This window comes from Phodopus roborovskii, unplaced genomic scaffold, assembly GCF_943737965.1.
Source record: "Phodopus roborovskii unplaced genomic scaffold, PHOROB, whole genome shotgun sequence".
Taxonomy (NCBI): domain Eukaryota; kingdom Metazoa; phylum Chordata; class Mammalia; order Rodentia; family Cricetidae; genus Phodopus; species Phodopus roborovskii.
In genome coordinates this window covers 8,755,844-8,774,802 of record NW_026126470.1, presented here as the reverse complement: position 1 = coordinate 8,774,802, position 18,959 = coordinate 8,755,844, and the positions used below count along the sequence as shown (strand labels likewise).

The 18,959-nt window shown below is 34.3% G+C and overlaps 1 protein-coding gene across 3 annotated transcripts in view; it reads left to right on the top strand.

Moving 5' to 3' along the window:
* Cadm2 (cell adhesion molecule 2) overlaps window positions 1–18,959 on the top strand; it is an 863,789-nt gene that overhangs the window by 782,560 nt on the left and 62,270 nt on the right. For all 3 annotated transcript variants that reach the window (XM_051191742.1, XM_051191739.1, XM_051191743.1), the window contains one exon: window positions 3,930–4,108. In XM_051191742.1, the coding sequence (XP_051047699.1) occupies window positions 3,930–4,108 (179 nt within the window). The remainder of the gene's footprint in view (window positions 1–3,929; window positions 4,109–18,959) is intronic.

Genomic DNA, 18,959 nt, shown 5'->3' with positions numbered 1-18,959 from the left:
CTGAGCACTTAAATTTCAATACATTCTTTAGATTTTTGTTTCTAAACAATATTAAAATACATGTCTAAATGGAATTATGCATTTATAGAATCATGTGCTTAAGAGGTAATTGAAAAACAGATTAACCAATTAGAATACTATTATTACAATTTTCATTTGTCATATTAATTTTGAATGTATGGACAATTATATTTCTGTGTTTAACTATCTCAATTTATACTTCAAGAAAGTATTGCCTTATTATTGTAAGTGCTTCCTTTGAGAAGATCTGTAAAAGTTAGTGTCTTCTCGACAGTTAGGAGGCCTGGGCAGTCTATGAGGCCTCTGGTAGTAGAACAGTGTTTATCCCTAGTATACTTTGGAAGCCCATACCTTATAGAGGATACTCTCTCAGCCTAGACAAAGAGAGTCAGGACTAGGCTCTGCTACAAATGATGTGACAGACTTTGATGATCCTCCCTGGAAGGCCACACCCTCCCAGGGGAGCAAAAGGGTGATGGGTTGGGAGAGTTGATGGGAGACATGAGAGGATGGGAAGAAGAGAGAACTGGGATTGATATGTAAAATAAGATTGTTTCTAATGACCAAAACAAAGAGCACAGTTTTTTCTCACACATATTCTGAGTTAAATTCCCAGCAACCATCTACATGCCAGAACACTGTATACATAAATAAATAAATAAATCTTTAAAAAAGTATCTTCAAATAATAATTATACATGTTATTTTTTATTATTTGTTTTATTTATAAAAATAAATATTTTTATATGGCTTTGTGGAAAATGCAAAAACTTTACTATTTTAGTTCTGACAAAAGTTTTAGTTTCATTTGACATATTTTATCATTTTCAAGGATGCTAATGATATGCGTACATAAGATTATACAAGGTATTCCAAAATTCAAATAATTAAATTCTAATAGCAAGTAGGTAAGTAGGATCTATGCAACAAAAGGAGATTTATTAGCATTTTATTTTCTTTTGATAGAGATATTAACAAAATTTTCTATATAATTTGATGAGGAAAATACTGTTATCCAATAATTTCATATACTAAGTTTCTTCATTTTTTTTTCATGTAAAGTATTCTCTCAGAAATCTCATGAGTACAATTCTGACGGAATTGCCTTCATTTCTTTGCTTTCTCTTTCTGAAGAGATAGGAGGGAAAAAGCACTTACTATTCTCTACTAACACACTGCAATAATTTACAGTGGCCACCAAAATATATGTACCAGCCAGTTCCTTTCTACCAGCCATAAGTCCTTCCAGGGACATCAACAAAGAAACTGGTAATTTACTACCACTACCTCTACACTCCATGTAGCTGGAGATAGTGTCAAATCCCACAGTAGGAAGGTTCAATCCAGAAAACTGCTACTATGTCTTAGGCCAATAACACTTAGCAGACTGTAAACCATCCTTCTGATCAACTATGAAGGAGAATTGCCATGACTCCCTCCCTGGGTTTAATTAATTTGCTAGAATGCCACAGAGGAGCACTCGTCTCCTCTCTTTGTTACAAAGGTTATTGCAAAGAGTACAGATGAGCAATGAAATGAAAAGATTCCCAGGAGAAAGTGTAGAAATAAAGAACAAACTAAAGTATTTCAATCTGGGTAAAAAGTCCCCTGTTTGTTTATTTACTTATGTATGTATTTATTATTTATTAATTCTTAGTCCTACAATTTCATATGTGTATATAACATATTCTATAATGCTGGTATACACTATTATCCATCTTCACATCTTCCTCCCATTTCTATTAACTCTGCTTCATCCCTACCACTCCTTTTCCCAGATTCATAATTTTCTTTTTTAATTATTATTTTTTCTTATTTTGTATATCGATCCCAGTTCCCTCTTCCTCCCTCCCTCACTCACACCCTCCCATTCTCCCTGACCACCGCCCCCCATCCCACCCACCCCCACTCCACAGGGAGGGTGAGACCTTCAGAAGGGATCATGGAAATCTGTCAAGTCTTTGGAATAGGGACTAGGCCTTCCCTCCTGCCTCTAGGTAAAAGGAGGATCCCTCCATGGGGAATGTGCTCCCAAAGTCCCTTTGTGCACCAAGGATACATCCTGTAGACTGCCCAGGCCTTCTAACTGAGACCCCCATTCAAGAGATTCATAATTGTCATTCTATTTTGTGACCCATTTAAGTTTGATCAGATTTATATGCATGAAACTAGATTACAACTACACATTGCATCATTAGTTGGAACACAATTAAAGGCAATGGCGACTTTCTCCATGAATCTAACAGTGGCAAATAGAAGTGAGGGCTAAGGAACTCCAGATTATCTTTTTCATTGCCCCCTGCCTGTTAGTCGATCCATTCCTATGTAGACCCTGTGCAGGTGTCTGTGGCTGCTGCATGCCTGTAATTGCATTGTCTGTGTCTTGGCAAGAAGATACTATTTTGTAGCCCGTCTCCCATAACCTTTTGGTTTTTGTTTGTTTGTTTTGGAATAAGCATTCATCTATCACTTATTCTGGGCATCTTGTGAAGACTCTCTTCAACCAGTGTCATTCCCTGGAAAGAAGCTTTTCTGATTGAGATTGTCAGTAACATTTCCCTGTGAATATAAATATATGCATTTTGAAAACAAATTGAATGCAAGGTGACTTAGTTAAGTAATAGTATTCAGTTAGCTTTTAAAACACTGACTGGTTCTCAACTGGTTGGTCGTAACCCCCCTTGGGTGTCATAAATCAGATATCCTGCATATCAGATATATACATTATGATTCATAACAGTCCAAGATTACAGTTTTTAAGTAGCAATAAAATAATTACACCACAAGAGTAGAAACTTTACTCAAGAGTCCTAGCATTAGCAAGGCAGAGAACTACTGTTCTAGAGCCAAAGGATACTCACTTGGCACATGTGGTTATGACCATATTTACACTATAAGGCATGGGTTCCTTCCTGTGGTGCAGGCTTTAAAATCTATCCAAGAGTGATTCCTGACCTCATAACAGTTGTGCCAAAACTCCAAACATGGGCACAAATTATCTGTCAGGTTTGTCTCACAGTTTTTATGATAATCAGATGAGGCGACTGAAGATGACTCTGCTTTCCCAGCAGCCTGCATACATCTGGTGGAGCTTTGAAGATTAGTTGTAAGGGAGGAAGCTTCTATGTTAGTTCTGGATTGATATCTCTATAGCTACTGACAAAGCTTGTGGGTGGATTCAGCAAATGGTATTAGCATCTGATTCTTTAGACAAGCATGCAAATGAACAATGCCAAAGGCCTCCATTATTTTATAGAGGTCTTTCGAGTTTACCAGATAAACAATTCAAAAGCGGGTATCTTGCTCATAGAATTATGAATTTTGATTGTTAACTCATGGCTTCTATAAGCAGTTTTGTCATTCATGAATTTTCCTAAAGACACCAGGTCTTTGAATTTTCATGAAGACTACATCACATAGGCCTGTCTATTAACATCACTGGACATTGGTTACCAACTCAATCTTCAACATCTTCCTCATCACAGAAATTCAGAAGATTAGGTCTTTGTTCTATAACTAAGTAGCCCTTTCTGATGCTCTATAGGAGCCCATGGAGAGTTTCTATTTATAGCATCTCATAGCTGTGCATCATTAGAACAAAGATATTTTTATTACAAAAGTTGTCACAAAAGATTTAGAAACTGGTGTCATTATCAGAAACTTGTGTCAAAGTCAAAATATTTTAGCAGATTTCCTAAATAAAACATCTTCAATAAGGAAGTTGAGCAGAAAGAAATATATATTTCATATTATATTGATTCTAATAAAACTGAAGAGAAAATTTCATATGCAGTGGATATCATAGTCATTAGAGTTCAGTGATGAATTGATATCATATATTGTCTGACTATTTTGTAAACATTCAATATTTCTTGTTTTGTCTCTCTATATTCATGCTATGTCCAATAGGCCAGAACCTGTTTTGTGGACGAAGGATGGTGCAGAATTACCAGATCCTGATCGAATGGTCGTGAGTGGTAGGGAACTCAACATTCTTTTCCTGAACAAAACGGACAATGGCACGTATAGGTGTGAAGCCACGAACACCATTGGCCAAAGCAGCGCAGAGTATGTCCTCATTGTACATGGTGAGTTCTTTTGGGAAACATTACATGTGAAAGGAGGAAAGCCATGAAGAATTGTTAAAATCTGACAAAATTGTAAGAAAAATCAGTTAAATAGGTCTTCTCATGTGTATATCATTCCCCAAGATATACACTTAATATGTTTCAGGTTTGACATATAAGGACAATTAAAGCACATATGAAAAATAAAATTATTTTGTAAAAAAAAAAGTATTGTACCTAATTTAATTTGCTATTTAGTAATCACTTATAATTATATTAGTGGCTATCTTTAAATTTACTATAAGTTGTTTTTAGGTATAATCCAGAGCACTGGAAAAAATTTCTCTTAAGCTAACTATTTCAATGTATTATCATTAAAATATCATTTCTTAACACTGAACTGTAGCACACAAAATATAATAACATGCCATTGAAGTATAGTAGAGGCAAAAGTTCGCAATTACAATGTTTAATTTTTTATGAATGATAATTTGAAATTAATTTCTCTTGACTGCATTTAATTCAAAATTGGTTTGAGTGCAAAATGAACTAAAATGGATATGAGTAAAGAAAATGAGTGTTTTAATCAAGTTCCAAACTATAGCTTCTTCATAAGGTAGCTTTAATATATGACTAGGAAGAAACACCATCTTATAACATGCATACATACTGTAATAAATACAGTGGGCTCACTTTATATATAGCTCCTTCTTGCAGCTTTTCACGTATGGCAGAATGCATTGTGAATCTCCAAGAGAAAGAAATGCAAACATATGTGATTTTTCCTTCAAGTATTTCACTAGAACAAATTTTCTGAGCAATACATTTTATCCTACATAATATTACATAATTATAAGCTATTGTTGCATAAAACAAAATAAATTGAGTGGACTTTAAGAATCCTGGAAAGAATGTGTTTATTGTCTTTCATCTGAATCCAAGTAGGAAATAATGCTAGAAATGTGGATGAGTCAAAAAGCTTTCAATAAAAAAGTATTAAATCTAATTCTTTGAGAGAGATTAAATTTTCTGGGAAAAGTAAAAACCTTGTTTTGTTATATTTTCAAGTATTTGTTCTAATACAATAAGAATGAAGAAAATAATATACTAACATATAGTTCAATTTTCAAAATTATTGTAGACTAAAATCTCTCTTCCTAACATTACCCTGCTATATAGTAAACAGTGAATAATATACTGTATAGATTTTCACAAATAATACACCAAGAATTGTCCTAAAATGTTGTGAAAAGTTAAAAAAAGTACCAACTTTGGGAACCATCACTCATATCATTGGGATAATTAGACTGGAATGAAATGTGATAAACTCATGTAGATGAACATGCCACTACCAGGTATAGTATAAAAGCTACCACTTTAATCACAAAAATCTCCTCAGAACTTAAGAGCAGGATCCAAGTTTACATATAATTGTACAACATGTACTCTCACCTTAAGTCTGGTATATATGATTTGTTTTAAGTTTTCTAAGTACTACTCTCTAATAAGTGCAAAACCTGCCTGCATGTTGTATAGCATGACACATTGTGTTGATAACAATGCACCTTAAGAAATGAAGAATGTATCAGGAGGTGACTGAGAAATAATATACCCAGATATGTCACTTTTTTTCTTTTAATGTATTCAAAGAGAGGATAATTCATGCTATCTCAGTGTTTACAAGCTGGCAAGAATATGATTTTGCCAAAAGCAAAGCTACTTTTAGGTTGTTGGCAGTTGACACATTTCTAATAAATACGTTGTAAAGCACTTTTTAAGAAGTCATTTTTGGCTTTGCTTTTGAACTTCAATTCATCAAAAGCACCCCATAGATTAATGCTTTTCATGCTGCTAGATAAATGCTGTGGAGTTCAACAGTAGTTTACCTAGTATTATTGATGCAAGTAATGAGAGGCTCTGTGAAACAGTGAAACCATATTACACTGTGTTTAAAGGGGCTTCAATTGGGTTCATTACAAAATAAAGGGTCCATTCTTCCCTTAGCACACTAGGTATAATGTTTCACTAGTCACTGGTTGTATAAATGTAAAAGCTACACTCTTCCGTTAATTGTTCAACTGTTTCCAAATCCTACTAAATGATAAAATTTGAGCGGCATTTTGATTGACAATGAATGCCACATGTGATAATTTGTGATAACTTTACCCTTTTATATTTTACACTAAGGTTGATTTTTTTTTTTTACTTCAGCTGTGATGATTTAACATATCTCTAGTACAGAAGGGCTTTTATGACTAGGACTGATGTCCCAATCTACCACTCTTTGCCTGCATGAGTCCCAACATGATGGAGGCTGGCTCACTTGCCTGTAAAATCACCAACAACACAGATGCCAAGCGCTGGTTAGACTTTATCCTTTGGGTACCAATGGCTGGACATGTTGAAATTTCATGATATTTAATTGTTATAAGCACTGATATGTTGGGTTAAGCACAATGCAGGTTTTCTTTAACTCTTTGCTCGCATTTTGACTTTGAAATTTCCAGGTTTAAAGCTACAGATAGTAGCTTAAACTACTATTTACCACTTAACTTCAATGAAAACTTTACTGAAAGTCATTATACAAGGAACTGTAAGAGGAAGCATTGCACATATGAAACCTGTATCTTGTCCAGGATGCGATGAGGGAGACACTAGCACTTTTCATTGATGAGCACAGTAATGAAAAAAATAACAACTAGGAGCTATTTCTAGGAGTATCAATGTTCTTAAATTTTACTTCTTTATAAAAATGTAAAAGATTCTCTGCTACCATTACCATGTTATTCTGTTACCATTGTCATGCTATTTTTTTTTTTAAGAAATCAGTACAAGTAAATTTAATAGATTGTAGTATTCTGTTCCATTCATCTCTTTTTGTATTTCAACAAATCTGGCTAAAATAGCAATTCATTTACTCTTCAATAATTTGGTATGCATCTTCTGACTATAATATGAGGCTACAATAAATTATATTCAATACAATGATAATATAGTACTGATAAGAAGAAATTACATTAAATACTTAATACAAAATAGTGAAGAACTAAGGAATTATGGTCATGTAGATAGGCAAAAATCTAGGAAGATGAAGAGCAGGTATCAAAACTGTAAAAATATGCAACCCTAGGGTTCTAAATTAAATAATAGTACTAAATAAGTGACATACATCAAAACTAGAAATAGTACACTAACAGTTACACAGACATGACCTGAATTGGGCTAGTATTCATGTATATTACTATTAGCCTGAATAGGAGAGGGCAGATTCAATTCCAGTGTGTATTAAATAATCACATAATAATGTTTTTCTCCAAATGCTTCTAAAATTCAGTATATATAATATTAATTCAGCAAACATTTCTTTTTTAATAGCAAATAATAGTAACTGTTTATTACTAAAAGCAATAACTTATAAAATTATAAATTAACAATCATAAAACAACTATTTATGGTTATGGACTTTATTCTCCTGTTATTCTGTAACATAGTCAAAAATGAATTCTCCAAATGGAAAGAGCTCCAAAAATAATCAGAATTAATGACAATTGCAAACCACTCAAATTATGCAAACTCTATTGAAACCAATAGTGCACATGTCATGGCACTTTGGTTGCCTCTGAACAATATTCACTGAAAATCAAGAAGCATAAATCAAACCATTTTTACCATTATTTAAATATTCTTTTTAAAATTTATTTAATTGAGAAACAATCTTATTTTACATATCAATCCCAGTTCCTTCTCCCTCCCATCATCCCCTGCTCCCTAGATGTCCCCTACCCACTCCCCAGTGTATCTGCACTGAGAGACTATCCCTCTATGGGGAATGGGCACCCAAAGCTGTTCATGCTCTAGGGATACTGGTTCCACAGTCAGAGGTCCTCTAGATTGCCCAGGCCACCCAACTAGCACCCACATTCAGAAAACTAGATTCAGTCCAATACTAGTTCCCCAAGTGTGCTCTCACTTGGTCAGATCATCACTCCACCTTCTCTACAACTGGATTTGAGGAGTCTGGGGCAGTAGTTAGCGGTGGGTGTTTGCTTCCATCAGATACCAGATGAAGGCTTTAGAATGTCATTTAAGGTAGTCATAATTCTTATTATAGGGGAAGGACATTTAAGCTAGCCTTTCTACTATTGCTTAGATTGTTAGTTATGTTCACCATAGTGGATCTCTGGACATTTCCCTAGTGACAGATTTCTATTTAAATCTATAATGGCTCCCTCTGTTAAGGTATCTCTTTTCTTGCTCTCCACCATTCTTCCCCATACTCAGTTTTACTATCTCTCATGTTCTCCTCCATGATACCTCATGTTTTCCTCCACCATCCTCTTCTCCCTTGGAGGCATTACCATCCCTGACTTCAAGCTCTACTATAGAACTATAGAAATAAAAATTCTTGGTATTGGCATAAAAATAGACAGGTCGACCCATGCAATCAAATTGAAAACCCTGATATTAATCCACACACCTACAAACACTTGATTTTTGACAAAGAAGCAAAACTTATATAATGGAAAAAAGGAAGCATCTTCAACAAATGATGCTGGCATAACTGGATGCTGACCTGTAGAAGATTGCAGATGGACCTATATCTATCGTCATGCATATAACTTAAGTCCAAATGGACCAAAGTCTTCAACATAAATCCAGCCACATTGAACCTCTTAGAAGAGAAAGTGGGAGGTACCCTTGAACATATTGGTGCAAGAGACTACTTCATGAACATTCCTGAACATAATACCAGTAGCACAGACACTGAGATCACCATTAATAAGTGTGACTTCCTGAAACTGAGAAGCTTCTGTAAGGCAAAGAACACATTCAACAAGACAAAATGGCAATCTACAGAATATGAAAAGATCTTCACTGACCCCACATGTGACAGTGGGCTGATTTCCAAAATACACAAAGAACTCAAGAAGCTAGTCACCAAGACACCAAATAATCCAATTAAAAAGTAGAGTACAGAACTAGAGAATTCTCAATAGATGAACCTAAAATGGTTGAAAGACACTTAAGAAATGGCCTAACATCCTTTTTAATTTTTTAATTTCTTTCTTTGAAGACTCAAAGTTCTTATTATATAGGTCTTTCAATTGTTTGGTAATCATTACTCCAAGATATTTTATGTAGTTTGTGGCTATTGTAAAAGGTGATGTTTCTCTGATTTCTCTCTCAGCCCCTTTATCATCTGTATATAGTAATGATACTGATTTTTTTGAATTAATCTAGTATCCTGACATTTTGTTGAAGGTGTTTATCAGCTTTTGGAGTTCCCTTATGTACTTTTTGGGTCACTTATGTAAACCATCATATCATCTGCAAATACTGAGAGTTTGACTTATTCTTTTCCAATCTCCTTTTGCTTTCTTATTGCTCTAGCGAGATCTTCATGTATACCCTTAGCCATCAGGGAAATTCAACTCAAAACAACTCTGAGATACCTATCAGAATGGCTAAAATCAAAAACACCAATGACAGTTTATGCTAGAGAGGATGAGGAGAAAGGGGAACACTACTCAACTGCTGGTGGGAGTGCAAGCTGGTGTGTCTACTTTGAAAACGAATATGGCAGCTTCTCAAGAAAATGGGAATCAGTCTACCTCAAGATCCAGCAAGTCTACACTTAGGTATACAGCCAAAAGATACACTTTCATACAACAAGTTCATCTGCTCAACTATGTTCATAGCAGTATTAATTGTAATAGCCAAAAAATGGAAGCAACCTAGATGCCTCTCAACCAAAGAATGGATAAATAAAATGTAGTACATTTACACAATGGAGTTCTACTCAGAGGGAAAAACAAACAAACAAACAAAAAATGGAATGTGGAAATTTGGAGGCAAATGGCTGGTAGTGGAAGAAACCATCCTGAGTGAGGTTACTCAGTCACAGAAAGACAAACATGGTATGTTCCCACTTATATACAGATACTAGACATAGAGCAAAGGACTACCAGCCTACACATCCATACCTCCAGAGAAGCTAAGAAATAAAGAGAACTCTAAGAGAGACATATATGGTCCTCCAGAGAAGGAGAAATGGACAGGAACTCCTGAGCAAATTGAGAGTATGGGGAAAATGGGAGGGAGATATGACAAAAATCAGCAAAAGTTCTTAGATAATAAGAAAATTTTTAGTTCTTGCTGAAAAAAAATTCACAGGAAAATTCTTTCAACATCCCACAGTGTAAAAGCTCATGACATATTGAGCATGATAAATTCAATAGACAGCCTTGTTTCTCAAAGAAAACATTTTTAAGAAACTACATACATTATTCTTCTCAAACAGTGAGTACCTGGATCAGCATCCAACTACTGAAGGCTACAGAGTATTGGTCTTGATCCTATTCACTTCATGGTGGCAAGCAATTAGAATATTTCATATTTATTTGTTATTACCTGATTACATAAACTTTTAGTCTTTGGGGGAAGGTGGAGAGTGATTTGACTCAGTGAATAAAAGAGTTTGTTGTCAAGTCTGCATATTTCAGTTTGATATTGTGATTTACATGGTAGCAGAAAACCTATTCCCTATAGTTCCCTTCTTATCTCTATCCCAGGGCCTAGCACATTCTTTTCTCTTGGAAAAAAAGCCTATATTCTTGAAAACCTCCCAACTCTATGAAATATGAAGACTTATATAATTTGAGACATATATAAACTCTGATAAATCCAAATATCCCCAACACTAAACTCAATTCCATTTTAAATTTATCATTGTATATCAACTCATACTAGAGTTACAACTTCAGCACCAAATATACAAACACACTTGAGAGTAGACTAAATAGACACAAGATATACACAAGTCAGTATTGTGTGTGTGTGTGTGTGTGTGTGTATTTATGTGTGTATGAAATAACAGAAAAAGTGAACTAACAATAAAATAGGAATGTTTTCCTCTGACTCTTTAAAATGTGATATACAAAAATATGAGCTCAGCAGATATCACTAAAGATTAAGAAAATTTTAGCATCATCACCTTTCCTGAGATTTGTGAGGAAATACTGCAAGGTAGGCAGAGAAAATAACCAGCTGTTTTTCCTACCAATAGCTGCAGAATTTATAAGCCAACATTGTGGGCATTGATATAAAAACTTGGGAGAAAGCAGTCAATATGGTAATGGACACACATGTTACAGAGAGTTCCCATTGCTTATCAAAATTTACCCTTTGTATCACAGTAGCACATACATGTAAGTTAAAATTATTTTACTATTGTGTAACTCATTCTACCATGTCCTTATTTTCTTCTATAAATAATATTTTATAAATTTGATTTCTTCACTATAACTTATACTACACTGCTTTTGAATGAAATTACATGAAAAATACTTTTCCATCTTTTAGTTATATATATATATATATATATATATATATATATATATTCTTTTCTATGATATTTAATCTTAACAACCATATAAAACATTAAAAGTTCTCTACAACTATTATTTTGATAACACAGACTTAAATAGAATTGCAATTTGCTTCTATTTTTACTCTCTTCATCAAGTACTACAGTTGTTGATTTAACAGCTTTAAAATATCACTGTGCATTTTTATTTTATTTGTTTCTTCAGGTGTTTATTTAAATAACTACTGATAAAAATGGCACTGCCATTGTTTGTTTGCAAGATAATTACTGTAGTAATAACACATTCAAAAGAAACACATACATATAATATGTGATGTGTGACAGTTTATTGTTACTCGGTAAGAGCCATTATAAAAATAGTTTAATATTTTACAAGATTAACAGTAAGAGAATATTTCTACTATAAATGTCTATGTGGTTTAGTCTAATGAAATGTATTAAGCTATTAACTGTGCTTTTCCACTTTTAAGAGTAAGTTAGAATTGCTAGTTTCACTCATATTTATTTTTAATAATAAATGTCATTTAATAAAATGCTGTATGAATATATTACAGAAGATCACCTGAAAGCCCAGCTCTGGGCTGTGTAGCTCATTGTAGCTCTTCAAACTCCAGAGGAGGCATCTGTTTTCCAGTTGGATGCTGGATACTGAAATCAAATGACTAGCTCACTGTGGTAGAAAAGGCAGAGATGCAAATGTTTTTCACTGCAAGAAACACTTCTAGTGTAACACTGCTTTGAAATATTTACCTAATGCATACACAATACAAACAAACTTTAGGTTTGTTATTATATGATAAATGTAATAAAATAATATATGTATGGTTAAATGATGTACATTATTTTCAAATCACTTTGATCACCTCATAACTTTGTATCATAACTTTCCTAATAAACTCTTGCCATACAGCTAAACATATATCATTATCTATATACATATACAATATGGAAGTATAATGTTTACATTTCTAATAAAGAATGGCAGCAATTTACGTGTAAATTAATACTCTTAGCACAATAAGATGAAGAAGGTATTTCTGGTCATCATAGTCTCTTTTGTAACAGTTACAATTACCAGAAAGAAGATATTTACACACATTAGAATATTATGTATTTATTCATTTACATACTCAGTTGTACTCATAGGTAACAGGACTCATAGATAATGATGGTGCTGAGAGAATAAATCTTGTGTAGAGGAGGAAAGAGAAGACTGGACTGTGAACAGATGCACAGCCTAGCAAACATTAAAGAGGGATTCAACTAAAATCTGTTCCGTCATTTAAAAAAAGATCTAACCAGCTGGTAAATTAATTGTCTCTGCTAATAATGAACATTTTTTTCTGGAGAAGCTTTCTTTAGAAATATAAATGGAAAATACAAGATACAGAATGAAAATGATAGGACGGATACACCTATGCAACAATGAACTGTGCAAATAATGGAGAGGCCCTTTGGCTGCTGATCTCAGCAATGCTGGCTGAGATCTTCCTACACAGCCACTGGATGCATGATTCTTTAGCAACATCTCTTTAATCTTTGAGATAACGCATCACTCTAGACATGAAAAAGTAGACAGAGCTCTGATGCCTGTAGGGAAGGCATGCCTCTGACTGTTTTAATAAGCTGCCAAACTCTGCGGAGACAAGTAGAGATGAGAGCCCTGCCTTTGTTTTATAACTCATTTAAAAGTGTGTGTGTGTGCATGTGTGTGTGTGTGTGTGTGTGTGTGTGTGTGTGTGTGTGTGTGTTGGATAGATCATTCAACTATTTTGAACCAACTTCTCTCTCTTTAAGATGAAAATGCTGTGCGTAAATTGGGTTTTCAGCTTCCACGCTACAAAATACATGCATATATATTACACTAATGTAAATGTTCTTCCAGATCTAGATGGACAACTATCCAAATGTCAGAGGATACAATTTTTAATTAATTTTTCATTAATTTATTTTCTTAATTTACCTCTCTATCCCAGTTTCATCTCCATCCCATCTTCCCATGCCCTCCCTCATAGATTCCCCATCCCATCCCTCATCCACTCCCAAGGGAGAGTAAGGCCTTTCATGAGGGACCATCAAAATCTGTCAAGTTATTTGGAGTAGGTCCTAGGCCCTCCCCCCAAGTCTCTAGGCTAAGGGAGTATTCTTCCATTAAAATGAGCTCCCAACTCTGAGATACCATCTTACTCCTGTCAGATGGCTAAAATAAAAAGCACCAATTACAGTTTATACTGGGGAGTATGTGGAGAAAGGTGAACACCCCTCCACTGCTGGTGAGAATGCAAACTGGTAAGCCACTTTGGAAATCAGTATGGTGGTTCCTCAAGAAAATGGGAATTAGTCTAACACAAGAGCCAGCAACTATACTCTTAAGTTATACCCAGAAATCCCACATTCATATAACAAGGACATCTGTTCAACAATGTTTATAACCGTATTATTTGCAATAGCCAGAACCTGGAAGCAACCTAGATGCTTCTGTAGAATGGATAAAGGAAATGTGGTACATTTATACAATGGAATACTACTCAACAGAAACAAACAAACAAACATCAACATCAAAATGGAATCTTGAAATTCTCAAGCAAATAGATGGAACTAGAATAGATCATTCTAAGTAAGGTAACCCAGTCACAAAAAGATGAACATAGCATGTACTCATTCATATATGGATTTTAGACATAGAACAAAGGAGCACTGGCCTACATTACACACCACCAGAGAAGCTAGGAAACAAGAAGAACCCTGAAAGAGACATGCATGGTACTCCAAGAAGGGGAAAGGGACAAAGGAAAAAAAATCTTAATTCAGAATTTACTATTCAAAAATTTCAACATTAATAACACATTGTACACTATTTCTATGTAATCTTTCTCCCATTTTTCAGTCTATAAACAGTTAAAGACAAGGATAGAATCCTTTGCACTCAATTCCTGTTGGTTTATTTATGTGTAAGACTATTTGTGCTCTTTTTCTAAATATTTATAGAGCTCTACTACCCAAACACATGGATCTTAGTTATCTTATTTGTCAGAGAATTTAAGCTATACATCATAGCCTTAGGGGGAGAACTTGGGTTCGGGCTTTCAGAAACTATAGATTTTATATGAAATATATCTGCTTTGTAGCTTCTTACTTCATAGTGTCCACAAAATGATATATATCACATAATATGTAGAATTAAAAATAATCCTTGTGTCATTTCTACTGCTTTCCCACCAGCGCCCTATGAACATTGCTTACAATTGTAGCTTCCTATCTCCTATATCTTTCACTGAACTTTCTGGACTGGGCAGTGAGGCATTTTCTAATGGGCACACAACATCATATATGCAAAAGGACCAATTCATTCACATTACTTTTGTTTAACACACTGAATATTCAGTTTATTGATTTTCAACTTTTGAAAACTCAATTGTTCTTAAATTTATGAACAGTTATCAAATAAGCATGATCCCACAGCAGTTTGATGATAAAATTCATAACCTATGCAGGCTAATTTTGTATAAAATGTGGTCTTTTGTGGGAAATGGTCACTTTGCTAATGTCAAGCAATTCAAAAATTGCAAGATTTTATATTTCTTTGGATTTTTGTCAGTGGCGTAGTTCTTTCTCCACACTCAGCACAGGTAGCATCGTTTACTCAGCAGTCAATACTCTGGAGGGGGGGGCACTGTTACTCTTTAGAAGAATTTATTCACTAAACAGGAGAACTAAAGCAGCTAATGAAAAGCTGAGTGCAGGAGAAACAGTCTTGCCAATGAAGAACATTCCGTTGATTTTCCAAACCAAATGGTCAAATCTGAAAATGTACATGCCAGGAGCATTATAGGGGCTGAGTAGGGCATATTTATGCATTTAGAAATACATAGGTATTTAATTTATGCTACACATATATGCGTATAAAGACAAAAGGGAATGAATTTGCAAAATAGCAAGGTGGGGATGAAATATGAGTGTGTGAAGGGAGAAAAAGAATAGAGGTGAAGTAATTATAATATCAAAACATTTATAAAGAAGTATTTTTTTTAAAGAGGATAGTTTTTTAAAATATACAGTTTAATGAAAGGGCATTTGCCAAGCATGTACAACACTGGATGCAATCCTTAGTGCTGCAAAATACAAAAGAAGACAAAAAGAAAAACATTAAAATAGATTTAAAGTAAAACACACACACAAAACAAAAAACAAACAAACAAAAAAACTCACTAAGTTGAATGAGAACCTGGAATTCACAAAACATCAGATTAATACTTCTAATAATAAATAAATAGCGAATGCAAAATTGGTATGGTTTATGTCTGTGATCCAAGTATTCAGGACATACAGGCAGCATGTCAGTAAGTAGTTCAAGGTCATCTTCTGTGACATGTGAATTCCAGGTAAGCCTGAACTGTATAAAACCTTGTAACAGAAAGAAAGAAAAATAGACAAAACCTAAAACAAACAAGCAGAAACAATAAACAACAACCATTAGAACGTAAACAAACAAACATAAAACCCTTAACTCTAGGCTCCACTTTTAACTAAGGAACCTTTTCTAGAGAATTCATTGTAAGAAATTTGTTCAGTGACAGAGATACCCCACTTGTCAAGAGATGAGCACTCATGTCCAGAAATTGGCAAAAGAGCAATGGAAAATATTCAATTAGAGATTTAGAGGCTTTAACCTCGGGCTTGTTGTATTGAAACATGGGTATCTAAACTAAAAGTATCAATTAATACTAACATTTTACCACAATATTCTTTCAAGTACCCAAAACATTTCCTTGAAGATCTCAAGAGTGATGTGATTTGCAGGGTAAATACCAGGTGAATTTACTGCATTGCATTTCAAAAGCAGACCAACACCTTAAGGAGTATTGCCTCTTAAAATTACATGCAAAAATGTTACATGCATAGTTGTCAGAAACACCTTTCTTTTAGAACAGTCTCGACTCATCAAAATCAAGGATCAGGTCTAAATAAGAAGAATTATAGAAATCCCATACCAAACTCTGTTTTTAATGAAGTGATTACATGTGGTTCAATTAAATAGTATGTAAAGCATGTCCTTCCTACTTTATGTCACAGCTTACAAGGAAAACCAGATACCAACTTCGCAATATTTTTCATACTTCATCCTTGTATATCTTACTTCATTTACTTTTTGTGTAAAAACATCAATAGTGTCCTCCCATAGAATCATGTGACTTACTCAGGGTATGATCCTTCCAGGAAAGAACTCATACAGTGAGGTCTGTAGATTTAAAGGTATAGGGTCACCCAAGCTGCAGGCATTGTAAACCTGCTTTTATGTTCCACTTTGCTTCTTTCCCTATAGAATACAACAAATATGTTTGAAAAAGAAAATTGCATATTTTTTTTCTCTTCAAATAAGACAAAAGATTTGATTCACAAACTTTCCTTATAATTACTTAGAACCCTTGGCTACCACCTGCAGTTTAAAATTGCAGGTCTTTCCAATTTTCAAGAGCTTTTTTTTTTTTTTTTTATCATCTTTGTATAAAGATTCCACTTAGCATGAGAAATCGGTGGAAGCTACCAGAAAAAAAATGTTAAAGAATTCATTCCAATCAAATGTTGAGAAGGATTCCTTTTATGAAACACAAGGAGTTATGATAGCTCTCCCGAAGAGGAGCAACACATTCGTAAGTTGAAGTCCTATCAGCCTGATGCCTGCCAATTCTTTGAGCGTTTTGGAGTTGTCGTCACTTTACGCTATGACTTAAATAGGCTACTACATGTTGCTGAATATAACGAGGGCAGAAAAATGCCTATCTTTACAAAAACAAAACAACTAGTAAGCATGACCCTTGCCATTGCTCCCAGTGGCGGTAGAATGAGTAATATAACATTAAGGATCCAATGTTATCTTTAAGTCTGAGGAATCTGAACTCTGTTTAGCACAATAATAAATCTTATCTTAATTCCGTTATCTTCAGAATTCCGACCCTTTGTGTTCATACCCATAATTGTCCTCTACAAGAACTGATTATACTGACCTCTCTTGAATGGGTAGCTCAGTACCATCAAACAAGACAGATGTAGTTATATGGATTCCACGCTAAATGTTAGCATATTTTTTCCTCTCCCCATTTGGGCAACAGTCTTTGGAGAGAAACAAGCAGCTTGGGCTTCTGGGACTCTTTAGACTTAATTTTGTTTCGAATGCCATTTTTAAAAAGAGAATCTGCCACAAAACAAAACAAGTTGACAAGTTAGAAATTATACACCACATTTATAGAAAACAGGACATACCCTTTACCTGAAAAACTTGTCATTAGGAAAGAAAAAAAAAGTATTGCACTACTCTGCAGTTTATTTTATGTGTTTCCTGTTGAAAGTGACATCATTCTGACAGGGCTCTATGAGGTCTGTGTGCTCTAATAAGCCCCAGAAGATAGGGTTCCCTGTTTTCTAGTTCTGTCGTTAGCAAATAAAAGGTGGACACTCTCCCACTATTTTGATTGGCATTATGCGTTACAATTCTAACAAATTTAAAATGCTAACACACGCATTCAGTCCTGAAACTTCTTCAGATGTACTTTCATATTTGAGAACATTCTTTCACATGTGTAGACTTGTAGCAGAGTGTTTACACTATTTTATTCAAAAGCTACATATTAATATTGTTTAAATATTCATTATATATTTATGCTCTTAAAAGAGATATATTGCTTATATATTGACATTTTTATTATCATCCATAGGAGTATTTTCAAATCACATGAAACATATATAACTAGGAAGGATTTACAAAATGCAGCATTAAGTGGGTTGTCTGTTTTCTTAAATCTTTTGTTTATATATATATATATATATATATATATATAAAATATGGCATTATAGTTTTATTCACTATATATTTACCATTCACTATAAATATATGATAAGTATATTGGATGCTAAATGCCAGGTGAATACTATACACACTATATACATATGAAAGTGGAATTTTTCTAAATACTCAATTTTATTTCTTGATACTCTTCAGGGGTAGGGCAAAGAAAAATTGAGTAAAGTGTACCTATCCCAGGGAAAATAGTATTTGTATATAACGAAAGCATGCTTTTGTGTAATGCTAACCTGGTGGTTTATTATGTGAGGTGGAACACAAAATGGATGGTAACATGTGGTAAACAAAGCATTTTCAGATACAGAGAAGGAAGGCATGACTAGTTCCAGATTGAGAGGATGCACCACAAATGAGATCATACCCAGGGACGAGAAAGACAGTCACGAAGGAGGTGATACTGTGAAGCAGGGTGTTGCTGGGATTACAGCAGAGTGGAGAGAGCCCAGAGAGAACTTAAAGAAAGAAAGAACCTTTGTGTGCCCAACTCAAAGGCTTTCTTCTTCTGAAACTGGCATAAAGAAAAGTTAGTAAAGACACCAAGTGTGTATACCCCAAGGCCCTCTTCTTCCTGATAGAGGGCATCTGCACCATGGCTGCTGCAATATAACTGGGGACACAGAATGGGA